At 40.5% G+C, this 22,319-nt stretch overlaps 1 protein-coding gene across 2 annotated transcripts; it reads left to right on the top strand.

Annotated features, from left to right (window-relative positions):
• Window positions 1–227: 227 nt before the first annotated feature.
• On the top strand, window positions 228–20,652 carry MPLKIP (M-phase specific PLK1 interacting protein). 2 transcript variants are annotated; one of them, XR_010069896.1, is made up of 3 exons: window positions 228–684; window positions 5,171–11,611; window positions 12,134–20,652. XR_010069896.1 is itself a non-coding variant. In XM_063325600.1 (2 exons), exons 1-2 carry the CDS (start codon window positions 340–342, stop codon window positions 5,372–5,374), a joined length of 549 nt encoding a protein of 182 aa, XP_063181670.1. In that variant the 5' UTR covers window positions 228–339; the 3' UTR covers window positions 5,375–20,652. The 2 variants fall into 2 exon arrangements, 1 of the variants encoding a protein (XP_063181670.1); XM_063325600.1 differs by having other exon boundaries at window positions 5,171–20,652.
• The last annotated feature ends 1,667 nt before the right edge of the window (window positions 20,653–22,319 follow it).

Here is a 22,319-nt window from a genome sequence, read left to right as displayed (position 1 = left end):
ATCTCCTACGCCTCTCTTACTTCGGATTATCCCTCTTCAGCTTGAAAACGCACAAAATTCCTCGGGGTGAGCGTGACAAACCGCTGTTTGAGGGCCGACCAGCCTCCCCCTGCCACACTCCCCGCTTCCAAGTGGGGACGGACGGGTGTTCCCCGCCTCGCCGTCCCCGACCCGGAACGTTTTGAGCCCGGAACCTTTGAGGCGCCTGGCCGGGGAAAGCGGGGGTGGGGGGGAAGAGAAAGAACACCGAGACGCGACCTCGCCCCGCCGAGGCGGCTGCTGGAGGAGGTCGTTGCGCAGGTTTTATTCCTCTCCGCCATCGCCTCATCGGCCCTGGCCATGTACCGGCAGAGCTTCCGCCCCCCAACGCCTCCTTACGCGGGCGGCGGCTTTCGGAGCCCTCCCTCCGGCGGTGGGGGCCCTATGCCCCCCTCGCCGCGGGGCTACGGGAGCCCACACCACACGCCGCCCTACAGCCACCGGCCTGGGCCTTACTCGCCCCGAGGCCACAGCTTCCACGGCGGCGGCGGGCGGTTCGGGAGCCCGTCACCGGGGGGCCAGACCCCGCGCAGGCCGCAGAGCATCAGCCCCCGCTACCCGGCTCCCTACGGCGGCAAATCCCCGGCCGGAGCTGCCCCGCAGCAGCACAAGCGCTCGCCCGGGGGCTTCCAGAGGCACTACCAGGTATGGAGCAGGGCGGTGAGGGAGACAGGCCTGCGCCTCCGCACGGCGGGGCGGGCGGGGGGGAGCTGCTGCTGCTGCTAAGGGGGGCCCTCAGGGGCGGGCACAGTGAGGTCTTGTGGCAGGGCGCAGCATCCGTCCCCTCCACCGCCATTTTCAGGGAAGAGGGAGGGTTGCACCGCACCGGGCAACATCTGTCTTCTCCCCCCCACCGACCCACCCGTTAGAGAGGCTGGAGCGACCCCAGCTCTGGCAGCTGCGTGATCAGGAAAGGGAAGAAGGCCCCAGGTCTGGCCGAGGCCTGTTGTGAAGACACAAGGGCTCGCAAGAGAGTAGCTTTCTTCCTTTTCATGCTCCGGCGTGTGAAGGTAGAAAGTTAAGTACCACCCAAAATTCCACTTGTTTCCCTTATACGTACCTCCCCTTGATCAGTTTTCTTTAACACAGCGTGAAGTGCTGTGTGTTTTAACTTTGCCTGTGTTGTCTTACATGATGGAAGCTGCGCAGTCTACACACAGAGCTTCCTGGGACACAAATAGGAGGAATGCTCTACTAAAGAGAATTAAGCTGAGGCTCCTTTAAGCAGAAATGAGAGCATCTGTTGGGATCGTAGAGTATCGCTTTAAAGTCTTTGCATTGCACTGAAAGCTATAATTTGTATAAAGTAGTTTTCCCAAGAGGTGTCAACAACAGGTTCTGTGAGTTACGTTTTTTTCAGGTGGTTTAGTTGGGGTATGTGACTGGTAGTGCAGTTAGGGATGGCAGTTCTTGAGATGATACAAACTTTATGTATGTAGCTGGCTTTATGCAATATCAGGGAAACCTTAAAAGTGTAACAAATGACACATGCAGTACAGATAATGATAAAAATTTCAGGTGCTCTTTACTGACACGTTAACGATTAAAGTGTAATAACGAAGCCAAATCTTAAAAGAGATTAGTAATATGTTAACGTGCCTGCACTGTGTAGTCATGTTTCCATTCAAAAATAGTCCCTTCAAAAATAGTTTTTGTTTACTTTTTTACAATGCAATCTTACAGGAATCTCATAGTTGGTGGAAGGGGGTCATTATGAAGTTTGTACACTTTCTTCAGCAGCAATGGCTCTCCCGGTGTGGAAGCCTACAGATCGCTCAGCCTCTGTACCTGTTGAAACCTGTGGGGTTTCTGTTGCAGATTCTGGAGGGATATTTTATGTCGCTGATGTCTAGACATTTCTCTTCAGGAAATCACTCTTTGGATATCCAATTAAGTGTTTTTTTAAAAGCCCGCCCTAAATTAACTGAGCAGAAGAATATGCAGGAATCCTTTTGTTTCTAGTTTTAGTCAGAACTGTTTCATGTCAGGATCTGTGGGCAGGAACAGTCTCACAGGCTCCATCCTTGGTGTTAAGTAAGAAGCCTGACATGAAAAGGTACAAGTTTGAATCCAGTCACAGTCTGCTAGAACGTTTTCCTTTCTGCAGAACTTGTGAGTAGTTCAGGAGCAATGACCTGATGGTGATGCTCTCTAAGACTCGAAAGACATTGTATGTCTGTAGCTTTGCCTAGGACTAAAGTAATGGGTATGTGTGTACTTTCACGAGTATGCACGTGGGTTGTTTTGCCTGGGAGGGCGATAGAGGCAATCACGGAGGAAGTCTCATAAACCATGAGTCCCCATTTTCTTCGACATGGACAACCAGAATCTCAGTCCATGAGGTCATGAATAGGTTCAGGTAGAGGGATTTTTTGCATGTTCTAAACATCACGTTTCCTCTAAGTTATGTGAATTGTTCCCTTCTCTTCTGAAGATGCTGTTGTTAAGAGACTATAGTGCTTTTGAAGTTTATGGTGCTACTGTCACCTTTGAGATGAAAACCTTAAGTTACCCTTTAAAATCTCATCGGGAAATTCAGAAGACAGTTTATATTTAGTATTCTATTAATGACATGTTATTAGTAGTCCATGCTCCTTTTATGCTTGTAGATTTCCATATTTTGAAATGAACAGAAAACTTAAACATAGTAAGCTTTTTTTCCCAAAATGGCTGACTTAACCTTTATGTGGTCAATACTTCACAGAGCTTTCCATTTTTTCCAGAGATGCATCTGCTTTAAATTTTATGAAAACATTTGTTGTTTCTCTTTATTATCTCTTCTCAGTAGTGGAGATATCTCCACCACAGTGGATAAAATCTCCACTTAATAGTGGCATTTCCTTTTCTACACTCAAGAGGAGTTAGTGAACTAGCTAGTAGCAGTAGCTAGTTAGTGGTGATGGGTTGAAAATTATTACAGAAAGTTAAAAAATTACATCAAGTGAAGAAAGCTGGTAAAGGGAGTGGTTGTCCCCATTTTCAAGGCAGTATTACTACATTGATTAATGTGTTGATAGCACCAAAAGATAACTTTTTCTGTGGTAGAGAGATATTTGTTATCTGCAAAAAAAATACTGAGAAGAGATTGACTGTTTCTTTAAGGAAAGTTCAGCGAGAAAAGGCTGTTGGCACCAGTGAGGGTAAATATAAAGGGTTTTTTTAAGGTATCTTTGGCACCAAAGAGTTTGTCTTACACTTTCACAGGTAGGGCTACTTTACTTTCCCACAGGCCTATAATATGAATAACCATGTTTTGATTTTTTTTTAAACATTTATTGAAGGCCATCAATTTTGTGTTACATAATAATAGATTTCCTAGATTTCAAACGTGCAAAAATGTCAATGTTACTGATGGCCTGCATTAAATTGTAGTGAAATTTAATATTATAAGATAAATTCATCCAAAAGAGTCTTACCGTTGAATTATTTTGTTCTGTCACTGGATACTGCAGATCATTATGTCAGTTCAGCTTTCTTCTGAGTGCTGCAGATTAAACATAGCATTAAATAAATTCCACACTCAAACTGTTTTACAATGTCAAAGTTACAGGGCCTCCCTTAAACACGGTGTTTTAAAGAGGTGTTGGGTTTTTTTATTATTTTGAAGATAGAATGCACAGTGTGCTACTGCTTTACTACTAAATGTGAGTGCTTAAAGACCACTAATGTCACTTCTGCTAGTGTATGTATACCTGTTCTAGGAAACTCCTTGTCCCTTAGGATATTTTTAGCTCTATTCTGAATCTCTGATCTTTCCCTCATGGTTTTGATACAATATTTCATAAAGTAATTCTCTACCTTTTAGCAATTTTTCTGGTTTAAGATCATCATCTTAGCTCCATAACCTAATTGTACTATGATGTATCATTAGAAACAAATACCCTGTAAATAAGACATTGGTATTCCCACATTTGGTTGCGTATCCATTATCATCAAGCTTTAGGAGTTCTAGAAAAGTACTTACAGGGACCACGCATGCAGGCTCCTGCCGCAGCTTGCTTTCAGAAATAGGTTCAAGACTCAGCAGTTTTCAGTGGAATCTGTTCTTCTGGCTAAGCATAGGGGCCTTCACTATGTGGCACCATTTCTCAGGTTTACCCAGAAATTGTTTCATATGATCTGTTTACATAAATTCTCTAGGGCTTATTAGTCAAATTCAACTACCACCACTGCTGGCCCAAAAAGTCAGGGCGTAGGGAAAGCAGCCCTTACTCACTGCTTTTATGCTCTTTTACAAAGTCAGAGGCTGATAATCAGCCTCAAGGAGTCCTGTTCTTCTAATCATACAGAATGCAACAGGCATGTTTGGAGACAAGCTATTGTGCATCTGTATGATAGGTTGTTTAACTTCTCTAAAGCTATATTCGATTACATTTGTTTTAACCAAAATCTCCTTTTTTAGAGAAGTGAATCTGAGGAAAAGAACAATGGATGATGCTAACAGGAGAAAATGGTTATAGCAATTTCCTTTGTGTCACAGTTCTTTTTAAGTTGCAGATGTAGCAATTTGCAGAAGTGATTGTGGTGATTCTTGAATTTTTTAAAAATCAAATATCAAAAGCTCCATGCAAAAGGTTTTTCTTTTATGCAGTATCTGCCTAATCACTGATTACCATCCAGATTGTATATCAAATAAAGTAATCTCTTCTCAAATTTCATAGAACACTAGTTTGCTTAAAACAGGTGTTTTTTCCCAGTAAGTTATTCTGGTCATTTGTAACTATTTGCTTTATATAATGCTGTGTTCAATCTATAGGTACTTAATATTTGACTTCTGCTCTTGTAAACACTAGTAACTCTTCCTCAGCCTCTAATTCCCTATTTTGTTGTTCAGCTTTTGAGTTGATTTAGGCAGCTATTGAAAAATAGCATGAGGAGCTTTTCTGTAGTTATGTGCCACAGCAACGTAAACAAGTATTTTGGAGAAGGCGTTTTTTTTTTTTTTCTTATCCTGGTAAATCATCACTCAATTAAAAGTATAATAATGTTTTCGGAGGAAGATGCAGGTGAGGAGTAGTAATTAGTCATTAATAATCAGCTTCAAAGCTCTGCTACATTAGAAGGAAACTATTTTTTCTTAGTTTGAATTAGCCTATTAAATGTTTCTTTACCTGATGGTTTTCTTCCAAAGGGATCACCCAGGACATCTACTCCATTTGGTACAGCGCATGGCAAAGAGAAAAGAGTGTCTAATGATGTGGAAAACTATTACAGACCTTCAATGCTTGAGGACCCATGGGCTGGCCTAGAGCCAGTTTCTGTTACAGACATAAACCAACAGTACAGCAGTGAGCAAACAACATATACTGGTAAAAAAGGGAGGTATTTCAGCTAACACTTTTAAAGGCCAAATAACTCCATCTTGTCAGGAAAACTTTGGGACAAAATCTTTACACTTACACAAGATGAACAATAATCAAGACCTTAGATAATGCTTTTATTTGATCACGTCCACCCTTTTATCCTACTTTTTTTTTATTGCATTGGATATTTTTATGTATGGGAGGGAAAAGGAGTGGTAGGAAAACTTACGTTTCTGGCTACGTTGGAAGTGCCTACCAGCTTTGAAGAACAAAGTGTTCTTTAATCACCAGCGACTGACTTGTGACTGTTAAAACAGGTTTCCATATATTTACCTCTTCCATGCCAGATTGTTAGCCTTTTATTGTAAGCTCCTTTAGGAAATGGTATTTTTTTATGTTTCGACATTTTTAGAATGAAGTAACTTGGAAATAAAATAAAGTTTTGTAAATCCTTGTTTTGTAATGTATAAAGATTATTTTAGGACTTTTGTTAAGGTGTATGCATTAACACAAATAGTACTAGTGAAATTAGGTGACTTCTGTAACTGTGTTTGTATGCTGTAGTTAACCTCTGATTTTGTGCATAGTATATTTTGCTAATTGTAGTGTAACATGAAGTTGAAACGTGACTTTTAGCCATCTCAGGAAACAAATGTATTGTCTTTGGAAAGTTTAATTTGTTGAACCAATTCTTGAGTCATAAACATAAGTATGTAATGATTTGCTTTTGTATTTTAAAAAAATCTTATTTGGAAAAAAACTAGACATTTTTGGATTATAGTAACAAGTCTGTTCAGTGTCAATTTAAGTTGAAGGAGCACATAAAACATCAAGATTAAATAAATGCAAATGTTCTTTGTGGATCCACCTGTTAGAATAGCATAGAATTGAATGAAAGTTTGTTATACAGTTGACATTAGTACACATATAGCATTTTTTTATCTGTACAAGACTTTTCAAATTTTTTAATTATTTTTTATTTTTACCTAGAGAAGTCTTGTTTTGTGTGCATGTATACTATATTTTTATACTGAAGAGGAAAGCAATGAGGTTTTCTTAGAGCTTGTCTATATGCGGAAGATCCATTCTAAAATCTAGTAGTGAATATTGTAATCTAGAATAAATGAGTAATAGTTCCAGCTGCAGGCATGCTCTTAACATGCCACGTTAAGCATGCAGTAGATATGTAAATTTTTGTTTTGTTTGGTTGTTGATCTTGGCTTTTAAGCAGTAGGTAGAGGGTGAAAACTTAGTTAAAAATAAATAAAAGCATTAGTTCAGTTTTCCAAACATATGTTTCCTTTTAAGCTTCTTATATACTGCACAGAAAACGTATTTTTGTAGTCCTGAAGCATGGTTAGGTAGAAAAGCACAGGGAATCACATTAGACTGTTCTTAGTAATTTGTCTTTCACTGAGGTAGAATAGTCCTGTATACTTCTTTATCTGTTTCAGCATAAACTCTCTTGGCTTAATACTGCCTTCAGGAACAACTTCAAGCTGGAAGAGGGGTTAACACATTGAAATGTGCTAGCTGAGTAACTTGCACTTTTATGACCATAATCCAGTCACTTGTGTCTTCCCCCAGTTGACCTTATTGTTTTGGTAGTGTATCCAAAAAGGCTGCTTGGAGAACTGAGAACATAACGCCCGCTTGATATCAAGAATGGTTAAGTCTTCATCCCAGAATCAAAACTGTGCTTGAATGGCAGCTATCAGTATTGTTATCTGTGACGCGTACCAGCAAAACTGAGATGACTTGACGAGCTGTAGATAGTCTTTAGAATTTATGGATCAATTAATCAATGTCTTTGTGAAAAGTGAAGTATAAAGTATCCCCCCCCCTTTTTTTTTTTTTAACCTTGTCAGGTGCTATAAAGCTCACAAAAAACCCCCTGCAGTTTACTTTTTGCAATGTTTGGTGATCTTGAGGAAAGAGAAATGATGTTATTTAAGAGATGAAAGTTACGAAGCATTCCCAGCTAGACATGAGAAGAAACAGGGTTTGGAAGGGAGAAAGGAAAGGAATAGGATTTAAGAGGTGGGACTGTTTATACAGTAGCCCATATCAGCTGCCCTTGCAGATTGCGGAGATGCATTTTCCCACTTTGGCTTTGCAGTTGACCCAGGGATGAAAGGCAGCCTCCTCTGGTAATAACTGTAAGCTCCTGGAACTGAGTGTCAGACATCAACGAAGGTAAAGGTTTCAGAAAGAGAATAGAGGAAATAATCTTGAAGCATTGTTTAATCAATACGGGCTTTTCACAATGCCATCTGTTAAACTGCTGCTCCAGTGCACTTCGGGATATGACCCAACAATTATAAGTACATCATACTGCTAAAGACTCCAATAATTTGGTCAAGAATCAGCAAGGAATTAAAATGTAGATGTAATAAACTTACTAACCTCATCGTACTGCACCAAAAACTTAAAAATGATTCGCCTTTCTGTCTCGTAGGAGAAATTCTGCAATTAGAGTAAAATTTCAAAATGTTGTTGAATAGCTGTAAAATGCATGAACACATGTTCAGATCTATAAATATAATGTACTTAAAGCCAATTTAAGCTTTGCCTTTTTTGCTATGATATCCGGGAAACTTAAGCACTTACTTCCTCACCAGTTTTTCTCCGTTGTTCCATATGGCAAACATTCTTTTTCCCCACATGTTTCTAATGGAGATAGGATATATCACTTCCTCATTTGTTGATAAAGCCACTTCATAGTATGGCTCTGGAAATAGCATTTGGTGATTAAAAAGTATGGCACAAATACATCCTTCCTTCATGAGCCCATGAAATAAAATAGTGCCTGTGTCTTGTTAATGAAGGGATTCTTCCGTAATGAACACACTAAGAGTATGGGCATTGTTCTTTCTTCAACAGACGACTTAGAGTTTAAGGTAAGTCATTGAGCTTCTTTTTCGGAAGTTTGGGTTGATGTACTTCTTGTCCATTCTGTTTTGTTTGTATTGTGCTTGTGCGTCAAGTCCATCTGACTTTCCGTTCAGTTGTTGTAAAGGAGTTGTGTAACTCGTGACTAATTAATTCTCTTCTAGCAAAAAATTAATTTCATTTGTTGCTGTTTGCTACTGTGTTTAACAGTGAACTGCATTGCTGTTACATTTTACTAATACCATAGTAAGATAACTTAAATGTGCTGAGTGTGAGTCTGTGTAATATGGCAACACGCCGGGTGGGGAGTTATCCCAAATTGTGTACTGTATGTAGGACTTCAAAGACAGTTCAGGTTTGAGTTTTCTCTGCGACTTTATAATACAGAATATTCATTCTTCTCTGGCACTTTGGACATGCTATTTTACATTGAAATTGTAAAACAAATTAGAATTTTAAAATGTCAATTACAGGAGGAATTTAAAAATTCAAGCTACTTGTCTTTAGAGTAAGGCAGTGAGATGTAGCATCTTTCTAATGTCAAAACTGGGAATAGTTTGCAGGGGAAATGCTTCTGGTCAACAGAATGGGTAATGACTTTTACAGTCAGGTTGTTTTTCTTTTCCTCTTAAGGATATCTTTGTGGGCTCTTCACTTTATATAAACGTGTTAATTAGACATCTGAGGGGGAGCATATGAAACGTGTTATGTGGGAAGTGTACAAGAAGCTATTCAGCTCCTTCCTAAAGAAAAGTTTTTATAGTCTGTTTGCGTTTCAAGTTGTGCTGCGATCAAGATCCGTAAGTATCTAACATTACAGTTTGAAAATTGTGCTTTTTACCAACTGCAATAAACTGCTCTGTTTACCAATTGCTCTGAATTCAGATTCATACACGTGCTTTGTTATATGAACCAAGACTGTCTTGCAATGAATTAAACTTCTTTTTACAACATGTTCCTAAATTCTCAAGAGTAAAGACTTTATTCACCAAACCTTGGTGCTTGCCTTCCTCCCGTCTTGCTTGTACTAGAGGAGAAAAGGGAAGATGTGCCTACACTGGTGAAGAATCATGTAATGATTTTCACATCTTAGACTTTCAGAAGCTTGTGTACCAATTAACATAAGTAACAAGTTAAACTTTTTTATCATTTGAGTCGACTCAAACAACTTTTTGCACCACAAGAAAGGAAAGAAATCACCAAGTTGTGTTAACGCTTAACAGTAGTATAGTTCTGGCATTCAGTGATTAGTTCACAATCTAATTCTTTGCCTACAGTAACTTTTTGTCAGTGTCTCACTAGGCACAAATTGAGTCAGTATCATTTTCTGCCATTTTCACTGAAGTATGTGCTTTGCTGACTTACAGTTTAAGAACACTTTCTCAACTTGGACTTCTAAATTTACCTTTAAAAAACTACTAACTCTTGATTGTTAGACCTCAAGTCTAGACCTTACCTTTAAAGCATTTTAGATCTGGCTGAAAGAGCTTTATCTCATCCTCATTGCTTCCTTGATGACAGTAGGAAATATTTGAGTACTAGGGTGGAAGCAGTTGGGTAGATATTCAGTGTCATAACAGGGTCATCAAACTACCCTTCCTCCTCTCCTAGAGGTTGCTCCTGATTTCTTGTTCCAGTGCAGCGGGGCCCAAGAGGTGTTTTGAGCCAAATAGTCCTGCATTTTGTTTCACCAGCTGTATGTGGGATGCAGCATTTTAAATCCTATCAGCGGTTTGCTTAGTGTGTATCCTGGATTTTAAATTTTACCAGCATTATAAATTCTAATTTGTCATTTTGACTCAAAAATATTGAACATTTTCTTCTTCTGCAGTAAAATCACAGGTGAATTCCACTGCGCTTTGCTCACTCCTCTGTGGCTATTGCAGATTCCTTTTCTGAACTATAAATGTAAACATTTGTATGCAAGAAAGTAATTTCTGTGGCTAAAAAGGGGTCATAGCAGTATAACTTCAGAGTGAAATTTCTAATATTGTTGACACTATTGCTATTAAAATAAGAGCTTCTCTGTCCCCCTTTTACAGGACAAAAATAAAGCAAAAAATTAAGTAGTTGAGATGCTGAGCTGGAAACTGATCTATGCAGTGCGAGATGGACTATGTGAGTAGGGACATCATTACAATTCAGAGTAACCTGTGTTAGCCCGTTTCCATATTGCAGGTTTTTAACAAAGAGCTGAAAAAATACCATCCCACTTCCTAATAAGACAGAAAAAGGCATATCTCAAAAATTACCAAGAATATCTCAAGAATTAGTCTTACACTCTGAGACCGGTCTTGTTCTTATTTTTCTTCTGGAGAAGCACTGACTTGTTACTGGTAACTTCAAGGCTTCCTGTGACGTGAACTTCAGTCAAAGTCATCAAATCACCATTTGACCTGTTCTCTGGCAAAAGTGAAAAGACTGTTTTACACAGAATATTGGACATACTCAGTTTCACAAAACTAGGCTGTACTGTTCACTGGATGTGGAAAGCTTTTGATGCTAGATTAGCATGTATTTATTTCTTAAATTTTTTGAGTAAAGTATTCCTGCATTTTGATTCAAACTGTCAGTATTTTTTAGCAGTAAAAAAGTTGTACCTTCAAGTTTTACCAGGGAAGTAATTTTCAAATACTAAAATTAATTCCCAAAATTGCTTATTCTGAGCATTCACTTTTTTTCCAGGTAACAGCAACAGGATTGTGGAGGATGTATTACGTTTATACTTCTTTTTTCCCTACAAAAGAAAAAATAAGTTTAATTAATTTCATTCAAATGTCAGTCTTAATTCAAGTAGTGGTGGTGGTTGCATAGATTAGTTCAAAAGAGTCTGAGGTTCCTTCCTTTCTTAGAATCATGGAATGGTTCAGCTTGGAAGGGACCTTAAAGATCATCTAGTTCCAACCCCCTGCCATGGGCAGGGACACCTCCCACTAGCCCAGGCTGCTCAAAGCCCCATCCAGCCTGGCCTTGAACACTTCCAGGGATGGGGCAGCCACAGCTTCTCTGGGCAACCTGTTCCAGTGCCTCACCACCCTCACAGTAAAGCGCTTCTTCCTAATATCTAATCTGAATTTCCCCTCTTTCAGTTTAAAACCATACCGCTAATATCTAATCTGAATTTCCCCTCTTTCAGTTTAAAACCATTACCCCTTGTCCTTTCTTACTTAAAGAGCTTACATGTTCCAAACCAGCCAGCGCATGGACCCAGGTGTGCTGGGTCGGAGGTTTTGCAGTTGAGATGCTGGGATGGAAATGACGGTCTGCGCAGTGCCAGATGGCCTACACGAGTAGGGACATCATTGCAATTCAATGTCACCTGTATTAGCCCATTTCCAGATTGCAGCTAGAATGGGGCTTTAACAAGGATACAACAGGTAAGACCCCTTCCCTCCCACACACGTAAACAGACCTCAAGGGATTTTTCGTTTTCTAAGCCTACAGTGAGCCACTGTGTTAATAGGGTCAAGGATACGAGAATTTAAATTTTTCTTTCATTTATTCATTAGCGATGGTGTCGTAGGAGGCAAAGAATTTGACATTGCATCAAGATGAAATTTTTAACACAATTATTTTACAATGGGCCGCACCAAAAATCTGTGTGTACTGCCCTGCTTTTATGGGCAGCAGTAATGATGCTGTATTAACATACACTTAAACCTTCTGGTATCCATATGTATTTTGCCACAATCTAATTGCTGTGTAGTCAAGATAGTTAAAAGCTGTTAGTATAGAGTCAACAAGTGTTTGCTTTGGGTTTAAGTCTTTGTAGTTTGCATGAGGAAATTCCTAAGAGTTCAAACTGCTGACCATGATGTTGATGCAACTATTAGTATAAATACTAATAAATGGAAGAGCAAAACCTCTTTCACGCTAATGCAAATCATTCCCTTTTCAAGCATCACACCAGCTAATGCTGAAAGAAGGGAAGAGGAATCAAGCTAATTGACAACTTCTGTGGGCAACTACACAGTGTAAACCACAAATAACAGAGCAAACATAAGCTTTAAAAACCACTGATTGCCAACTGGGGAGTGTTATCAACAGTAATTGGATTGTAAGTAGTAGCTGTGCAGCACTTGCAAAGTCAAACCACTACCTCCTGTGGCTTAATGGAGATTTTTAAGTTAATGCAAAATAAGACTTTGAGCTGTATTCCCTTAACAGCTGTTGGGAATTAACAGTTGAGTTTGCAGAAGAGGATAAGTATCTTCACCACTTGCCTGTGAAGTCCTGCATCTGTGCATAACTCTAGCATCTTTGTGTGAGTCTCATCTCATCATTTTATTTTTTTTTTTAAGCTAAGATAAAACCTTGCATTTGAAAGTCTTGGGAATTGTCAAAAAGGTGAAAGGGAGAATTAACACCTGCAAATGATCCGAGTGGGTTGGTGACTGTAAGAAGGCACCAAGGGTCCATCCATCGATTACCTGCCATTCCGCTTTCCTAAAGCTATTTCCCTTGTCTGTAAATTTTTGATAGCCTCCTGGTTGCTATGGCAATTAAATTATACCAAAGAAAATTATTTGGTTGTTCATTTCCAGATGTTAAGAGAGCAGTATGTGCAGTGTGGACAACAGGTTGAGAAACTGCTGTAGGTGTTTTCAAACGAATGAACTGCCAGATTGCGTCCCTGTTGAAACTGAAGACAGCTTACACTACCAGCAGCGTTCCTGTACTTTGAATAGCTTCTAAAATAAAGTTCCAAGTGTGTACAAACCTTGCATAAAAAAATCTTTAAATCCCTGTTTTCAGGGTATCTGTTGCATCTGGCTGCATTTTTCTGACAACATTTAATTTCCTCTCAGAATAATCGCAGGATGTTTTATACATTGACTCTCCTGTAACCCGTCATTCTCACTGCTCTAAGGTGAGGCAGAAATAGTTACCGTCTACACTTTGTGAATACACAACTGGTAATAGCCCAGTTTAATTTCGCTCTGCTATTGGCTCGCCCCAGTAAGTAGGTGACAACTCTCTTTTCATTTTTCAAATCTCTATCATTTATCTTCTTACAGCTTGAAAGTGATAGATTCTAAGGCATTCATAAGAACATCCACAAGGTTTTGTGTGCTTTATATTTCAGGCAAACAGTTTAAAAAGACTTACCAAAACCAGGTTGTTGGGGTTTCTTTACGCCCTCCCCCTTGATAGAGAGAAGATAACTTATGTAGTCGTATCAAAATTTTTCCTCTCCAGTGTCTCTTCCCCACCCGCCCCCCCCTTTTTTTTTTTCTCAGAACTGTCTGTGCACCAGCTATGCATTAAAGCTTTTCTGCTTAGGTTTTCCATGGAAATAAGCCTGCCATTCCTGCCCCTTCCATTGGAATAGGCCTTTCAGGGCTCTGCTACTAATAATTGCCCGCTGGAGGGTTTGGTGGAACGGGTGCCACTCAATCACCCAACACACCCAGTCCACTAAAGGTCCGGTTGGTTTACGTTGCTGGAGATGATGGAACTATGTCAACAAGTGAAGTGCACACAAACCCTCCCCACTCCTCTGAATGAGCCCAAGCTGGTTGAGTGGTTGAGTGACACATTGTCAGATGTGCAGTGAGAACTGTACAATGCCCCTACCATAGCGGCCACCCTTTTACCTCTAGATTAAGAAGTTCCCTTCTGAACATGCAGACAAGTGGTGCTCAAATCTGTGCTAAGCATTGCATAGTGATGCAATGCAGTGTCACTCTCGGAAGACAACAGAAGAGGGCGTGGGAAAACAGTGTCGTCTCAATCCCAGTTCTTCCTGGTAGCTTCCCCACACAACCATCTCTTAAATACTCGTATTTCCACTCAGCATATCCTTGTTGATACCACACCAAGTGGGAGGGAGGAAAACTACCTCATGAAAGCATAAAGTCAGATACTCTCTCTTCAGCAGCCACAGAACATATTGCTGTTTTGCAGTCCATGAATGACAAGGAAGCAGATGCGTGTTCAGAGAGAAGTGAGTTTTACGAGCAGCAAAAACGAAAAGCCTGCGTGCATAGGGACTGTTCCTATTCAGTATACTTAATCATTTACCGTCAACTTAAAAAGATAGTTCAGCTTCAGCCCTGCCCCAGTTACTTCAGTGCTAAATTCTACTTCAGAATCTTTTAAACAGCCGGAAGATCTGCTATGGAGCAACTCTCTCAGTCTTGTAGCCTTTCCAATGAGCAGAAGGAAAAAAGCCGAGTTCTGGTGTCATTCTAACTGTATTGATGTATCAGTGAAAAACAGCAGAAACACGTCTCATCAAAGTATTCGCCTTTAGCAGCAAGTAGTCTGTTGCTATGTAAGCATCTCAAAACAAATAATCCAGTTCCTGGTGGTACTTACAGGCCTGGGGAGGATCATCAGTACAGCAGACTTCCACCTCCAGCATCTCCTTGCAAGGAAACTCTCTAGTGAAAGGGTCAGCACCTTCAAAAGCACATCGCTTCCCTTGAAGTTCAGCATGAGCCCCTTTCAGTTGTTTGCAGTATCACAAAGCATCAGCACAGAACGTGGGCAGGAGTCCAGAATGTGCTACCAGTCTCCCCATAAGTGACACAAAGGAGTAGAATGCTCAAGGAAGATTTTAAGACCTGCCTTTATTTCTTTATTCTGTTTCTTCACAGGCTCCACAACATTCTTTGTGGCCAGGTCTTCACTTTGCTCTGGACTCCCTTTCCACCAACTATCCCATATTCTTTCTTTGGCTGACACTCCATTTGAACCAGATATTTCTCTCCTACAACACTTCCACTCTTCTGTGCCATCCATAAGTTACCTTCTTCAGAGCTATCTGTATCACTAGATGATTTTTCCACCCTGAACCGACTACCACCATTCCTCTAGTTCTCCTGACAAAGCAGATATGGCAAGTGCTTTAAAAACAAACAAGTTAGAGCTTGGATAGTTTAAAATGTGTTTCAAACCAAACTTGCTGATGTCTGAAACAAGAAAGCTAACTCAAGTGAGCTCTTCCAACAATGAATCTCGGGACAGAAGCTGTCAGTAACCTCCCTAGGAGTAATAATACTGCTGTTGCAAAAGCAATTGCAAAGTGATGTGCAAAGGTACCTCCGTCCGTAACCTGTCTGCATCTTTCTTCTTTTTTCTTCCTGCAGATTCTTTTCAGACTCCTGCTTCGTTATCTTTGTCCTGTTGTTGGGGGTTTTTTTATTATAATTATTTTATTATTTCTTTTTACTAATTCCAAACTTTAAGCATCTTTCAAAAAGAAAAACAGTTTTTTAAAGTTCTGAACAAAATCTGTACATATTGAATCCCAAAGAGCGGTGCAGTGATGCTAGTTTGTTTACGGGTATGGAATACAGACCTTTTCAGTAAAATGTGGATTCCATAAACTAAAGCAGCATGTGAAATACATTTTTTCCTAATAAACTATACATAGATTTTGTCAAATCCCAAATCTCAGTATCAGTCAGTGCTAGAAAGAAGTATTTATCCTGATACCCTGCAGAATGTTAGGTCTAAATCTCACTTGGTGACTCCCTCGTCAAACCAATCACTTCGTTTAAAGCAGAGCCTAGATATCCAATATGTAAAGTCAGTTGAAGTTGATACCAAGCCTAACCACTGTCACTGAAAAAGCTGCTTTCTATCTAGGCTGGCTTCATCTAACATTAGCTTCCCTCAGCGGATTACATTTTACATTTTTATATTGCATTAGAGAGTCGTGTATCGAATTTCTGTTTAAGGGAGGTGATCAAATAACATCTGAACATTCTCTGCCACAATTAAATACAGCCATTAAAACCACATCAGGACATTTTTTCTAGGCCTGGGGTGTTTATCTGTTTTCTGAAGATGTTCTAGTAAGTTTTAAAGTAATGGTTTACTTTAAAATCATTAAAATTATATACTAAAATCCTACTGATTAATATTCCTCTGCTTATGTTCTCATTAACCCCCTCATGTTCAGCATCACACTGGAAGGTAGCAGTCTTTTTCACTGTCACTTCATTCCAGCTTTTTGTGTCTTATAATTGAGACCAACTCCGTTGATCTTTATGTGCGATCTTACATTTCACTGCGTTAAAATATGAAGGTACATGTTCCATGTTCCTCTCTTAGTGCAATGGTTAAAATAGCACCTGAAATAAAAACTCCTTGAATACCCCAAACACAGACATCGTAACGCTCTGCACGCTAACCCTCCTAAATTTTAGTCCGTAGTTACCACATCTTTGGTGCCTTCCTTACAGCATTTGCATTTGTTGTCTCAGAAGCAGAGAGAGTTAAAACAATTCACAGCTTTTTCTTGAAATTTCCCTCTCCACAGCGAGGCAGAGCCTGGCCAGGACTGTCCCGGAGTCATGTAAACACAGACATCTGCTTGCTGTCACTTTGTCCCCGCTTTGAAATTCCTAAGAATAAAAAACATCCCGCAGCGGGGTCAGACCAGTCATCCTCCAGTCCAGTACTCACCTCCTCCCTGGTGGCCAAGGCGGATGCCACTGAAGGAGAACATCTCCCAGGCCGCTTCCTGCTGGCCCTTCATGCTGCCCAGCACCACCATCCCAAGGTGAGGGACGCTGGGGCACATACATCTGTCTAGTCTGTCTTAATACTCTTTCGTGGACCTATTGACTACGAGTTTGTATAATCCTTTTTTGAAGCTCATGATACAACTCGTTCTTTCTGAATACAGTACTAAACCCAATTTAGTTCTCTTATAAAAACATTACCAAAGTTGTCCAAATTTTAATATCCAGATCATCTAAGCGTGTACAGGAAATTACGAAGCACAGTAAACATTTAGGGTATGAAGACCATTCAACTAGAGCTACTACCTGGAAAATAAAAATCACACTGATTTCAAGAGAGAGTGTGGTATTTCGGTGAAAATCTACAATTATCTATCTGTTGTGTTTCTGTTCAGGGGTGCAAATAACACCTTTTTCTCAGATTTAGAAATCAGGGCTTATCTCGAATTATTTTGCCTCCCTGTTGCTCCAGGAAGGCCAGTGTGAAAGATCTGAGCAAATAGGAGAACAATAATGCACAGTTCTAGAAATAGCTTTAATCCCTACATGCCTCTAAACAGAAATTCACCTGACAAATGTGAACGTTACTTTTAATATAAAGTTAAACCAACACCATTGATTACATTTAATTAAGCATCCCACCAGCCTTTAGAGAGGATAACGCTATTATTCCATCGTTCCACAAACGGGAGAATAAAAGAATAGCAAGAGAAGGTTTAAGCCTCAGTACCACTAAACGATAGAAGAGAGCCCAGTATTTCCTGCCTCCCCCATTCCATTCCCTAAAGGTGATTAGTCAGTAGAATTTTCAGAGCAACTTTCAAATGCATCACCTTCCTGGGAGGAGGGATGCCAGCAGAAAGGCAGCCGCGCTTTCCAGCACATACTGTGGGGAAACGGTAGCTGTTTGATGCTGTGAGCATCTCCCTCTGTGCTACAGCTACTCGTTAAAGCTTCCAGATTCTGATACAAGTCTGCAAAACCACTTTCATTTTCCTGAGCAGCGTTCAAAGTTGCTCTGAAGAATACAGATAGACTGAGAAACATTGCTTTTAACACAAGAAATCCACTTCTTATGTTTTCAGCGTGCAAGGACTTGGAACAAATGAGAATCTCTATGATTTCTTCAATAATGCATACGTTTGTGTGGTTCACAGCTCTTGAGGAAAGCTGCATTTCAAGTCTTCTGCGGCCAAAATAAGTATGCCGAATTATACATAATTTTTTTTTTTTTTAATGGAAGGTAGTTTTATTCAAAAGGGAAACTCTGTCACTGGAGAATTAAATGGAAATCCCTGCTGAAGCTAACAGGGGTTTGGATTTCATCCTTTATCTGACCTAAAATGTGCACTGACAGCAGGAACAGTTTCAAACTAAGGTAACAGTCTGAGTTTTCATGCACAGCACTACAGCGGGGCAGGTCACAGTCCCCTAAGAAATAGAGAGGGATGCTTTTACTATTGAATTTCACCGCGTATGGAAATGATCTATGCTATAATCAAAAGCGTAGCCCCTTCCAGTGGAAGATTCTCAAGCAATTATCACAGAGTAAACCAGTCTTTAGCTCTATTAGCCATTCATTTAATGATTTTTAATGACCAGTATCTTCATAACCAATAGATGCCCAATCTGGCAAAGCACCTGCGCCCTCGTCTCCTGGAGACAAATGGGGTTCGGCTTCGCAGATTAACAAACCAGAAAGCCATACGCCACCGTATTCTAAAGTGTATTGTAATAAACTTTCTGGGTTTCAAAACAGAAAAGTAATCCATAAATTCACTTCCAGAGTTGAGGCTTGAGGTCTTCAGGTTTTTTAAGATGGGGATATTTTTTTTGGACAGGAGCTTTAAGTGGCATAATCTCTTTCTAGAGCATAAAACTGTCACCGTAATACTCACAAGTCATTTCATGGGTCTTATTTTTAAAAATAAGCTACAGAAAAATCAAGCCTAAAAAAGTTAATGCATCACTATTAGTGTTCAAGCTGTGGAAGTGCTGAATTTACTATTCCAACAATACACGAGGTATTGCATGATGTAGATGCTGTTTCACAAAACACGGGGTGTGTAATACAAGTGTTAAAAACCTGATTTCTTGCTTTTTCTGGCTAACCAACAAGAGTGTTTAATGTCAACTCGAGCAGCTTTTTCATTCCCGCTTACGAACTAGTTTTAGACCTGCTCTGAAGAGCAGCAGGAGCTGCCAGCTTCCACTTCCCAAAAAATCCTACCGATAAGAAATCTTAATCCACTCTGTTGGGTCTGTTTCTGCGCTTGTGAATGTAGTAATGCTGCTGCTGTTGTGTTCTCTTCTCCCGCCCCGTGAAAACCCTCCAACGGAGTTACACCACTTGCCGAAGCGTCGTGCACCCAAACGGCACTCTGTTGGAAGAGGCCGAGCCAGTGTCCTGTTAGACACAGCAAAGCACGCGCTTGTGTGTTGTTCCTGTTGATTTTGTCTCGTCAAATCGTTGTCTCTGCATTGTGTAGAAAGTTGGCGAGTTATCCTCTTTTCCTACGTGGGAAGCTGTTTGGAATATCAATTGCACTTCAAACACAAATAGCAATGGATTCCCTCAAATTGAGTGTCAGTGAAGCATCTGCGTTTGATGCTCTTACGGATCTGTGTATGAAATCCTGACCTTCTCCTGTTACCTGCAGCCTCCTTGACAGGAGAAGGTTTTATAGATTTTTATTTTTAATTAGCCAATATAACTGATCCCTGTCGTTCTCATTACATTTTTCTTCCCAATTCTACAGAGGCAATCAATGATCTCGCCTAATATTTAAGCTGCCAACTTTCTTATTTGTTGTGGACTGCAGCAACTACATTTTATTCTGTCAGATGCTGGTTACACTCCTTCTGCTCTTGCCACCACGAACACGTCATACAGATGAGATATGTAGACAGAAACATATTTTCACCAAGACAGGAGGATGACCATTGAGGTAGTCATACCAGTTTCACCAAAAGATTTCAGTGAGAATTACGTTTTCTTTAAAATGTTGACATTTTTCTCAAACATTTTTTTCATTCATCACTTCAAAGAGAGTAACAGGTGCTTTTAAACAAATGTCGCTTCAAAAAAGTAGTTGAATTATTTATTTACTTACCAGCCTACGAACTACATACTGTGGTGAAGTATGGCCTCTTTTTTATTTTTACATAACAATTTAATGCATATGAATCCATATTTAAATGAATTCTATGAAATTGTGATTTCATGTAAATTGCATACCTGTGTGCCTGTGCTCTGAGCATACTATAATAAGAGATACAGTTAAAATTAATTTCCCGTCACAGACTTCATATTAGCATATCCTTTCTGCATTTCACACTTATCCTTTCTGCAAAGCCAAGAGCACCTTCTTTTCAGCACGCTGTATCTAGCCATATATCTGCGTTTTAAATAAACCCCAAAAGCACTGGATTTCAGCCGCAGAGTCATGCTTTGCTTTGCTGCTTCCCGTAACACAGAGCATAACGGAATGGGTTTTAGAATCCAAAAGCTCCGTAACACTGAAACCTTAATGTAGGAGCTGAGAAATGAGGAAGAGGAGTCAAGAGGCTGCAAGGTAGCAACAAACGACAGGCTTCATTTGTTCAAGAAAGCGTGCAGAAGGTTTCCCTGGATGTCGGTAAAGAATTTGCATTCTTAAAATTAAGACTTCAATGTTGTACTTAAAGCAATAAAAAAAAAAAACAAAAAACAAAACCCCACAACCAAAAAACCCCCAAAAGACAACCTCATACCAAACTGGAGCCTCCCAGGAGATGAGTCGAAAGAGAAGGCCATCTCCAGTTTATCTGATGCTAGAAGCCGAAATAGGGTTGAATTTCTGATAGAACAGGTCTGCAAAATTCTGTGGGATTCGGGGTTTTTCTTTGGCATTGTTCCCAAAAGGCGATATTGTAATTGCAAGTACAGTTTGCAAATAAAAAATTATGACTACTACCTGCATGTCTTCTTTCACTCTCTTGCATAATTGTATGTGCTCGCTTGGAAGTCTCAGAGCAGGGCCTGCAATCCATAACGAGGAGCAGTCTGGGGAGAAAAACGTACATAGCTTCTAATAAAGTCTGCCAGGTTTACAGTAATACTTTCCTGATGTGGACTCACCAGACCATCTGCAGATAAGTTTTTAATTATTATTTACTACCCTGCTTCTCATATACATCATTAATAGCTTTCTGTTCATTTCCCACATCTTCTGTAGTTCTTGGTCTATTCCTCCCCCCCCCCCATGAATGATTTTCAGAAAAAAAAAAAAAGAAGTATTAAAATCAATGGTCACAATTAATCTTTGTGGATTAAGGAAAAGCAGGAAGGTGCCGGTGCGGTCAGATAGACCACTGCCTCGTCTGGAGGGCAAGGACTCCAGCCTGGAGATGACACGAGGTTTCAAGAGGAGTATTTGTGGGGTGGGGAAGGTCACAGGGCTGCACACGGGTAACTTTGGCTGCTGGTTTTGCGCAGTGCACACAGCATCCTTTATTTCCCAGTACGGGGATGTGTTTTCATTTTAAACTCTAGCACAGGAAGGCAGGGGAAGGCCCTCTCCTCTTCTCTGACTTCCACACATTTTTTGCCCTTGAGTCAGCTGCAAAGCAGAAGTCCTGTTCTCTCGGTCATATATTGCTTTGCAGGGGTGTAGATCAAAAAGTTGTTAAGTGAAGGAAGAAGTTCGGGATTTTTGTAATGATCTTTAGCACTTACCAACATTTTTGAGAAACTCAGGCACTGGTTTTATTATGATGTATCCTGAAGGATAGGGTACAACTATTTATTCATGTTTTATGGACAAGCAGGAAAGCACAAAGAGGCTAAGCAACTTGTCCAGGACAGCACAAGAAACAACTTCATCTAACCTAAGCCTTGCTGCTCCATCATAGAATCATAGCATGGTTTAGGTTGGACGGGACCTTAAAGATCATCTAGTTCCAACCCCCTGACACGGGCAGGGACACCTCCCCTAGACCAGGCTGCTCAAAGCCTTGAACACTTCCAAGGATGGGGCATCCACAACTTCTCTGGCCAACCTGGTCCAGTGTCTCACCACCCTCACAGTAAAGAATTTCTAACTAACGTCTAGTCTAAATCTACCCCCTTTTGGTTTAAAACCATTACCCCTTGTCCTATCACTACACTTTACCCTGATAAAGAGTCCCTCCCTGTAGGCCCCCTTCAGGTACTGGAAGGCTGCTATAAGGTCTCCCTGGAGCCTTCTCTTCTCCAGGCTGAACAACCCCAACTCTCTCAGCCTGTCTGAATAGGAAAGGTGTTCCAGCCCCCTGATCATCTTCGTGGCCCTCTGCTGGACCCATTCCAACAGGTCCATGTTGGGGCTCCAGAGCTGAACACAGCACTCCAGGTGGGGTCTCACCAGAGAGGAATAGAGGAGCAGAATCATCTCCCTCAACCTGCTGGCCACGCTTCTTTTGATGCGGCCCGGGATGTGGTTGGCTTTCTAGGCTGCAGGTGTGCATTGCTGGCTCATGTTGAGCTTCTCATCCACCAACACACCCAAGTTCTTCTCCTCAGGGCTGCTCTCAACCCATTCTCCACCCAACCTGTCCTTGTGCTTGGGATTGCCCTGAGCCACGTGAA

Source organism: Chroicocephalus ridibundus, chromosome 2, assembly GCF_963924245.1.
Source record: "Chroicocephalus ridibundus chromosome 2, bChrRid1.1, whole genome shotgun sequence".
Classification (NCBI taxonomy): Eukaryota; Metazoa; Chordata; class Aves; order Charadriiformes; family Laridae; genus Chroicocephalus; species Chroicocephalus ridibundus.
Note: the sequence above shows the minus strand (reverse complement) of the source record. Positions and strands in the feature narration are given on the sequence as shown.

Coding starts and splice junctions, on each gene's coding strand:
- MPLKIP (XM_063325600.1), top strand. CDS start 340: ATGTACCGGCAGAGCTTCCGCCCCCCAACGCCTCCTTACGCGGGCGGC. Junction 685..5,170: donor GCTTCCAGAGGCACTACCAG/GTATGGAGCAGG, acceptor TTTCTTCCAAAG/GGATCACCCAGGACATCTAC.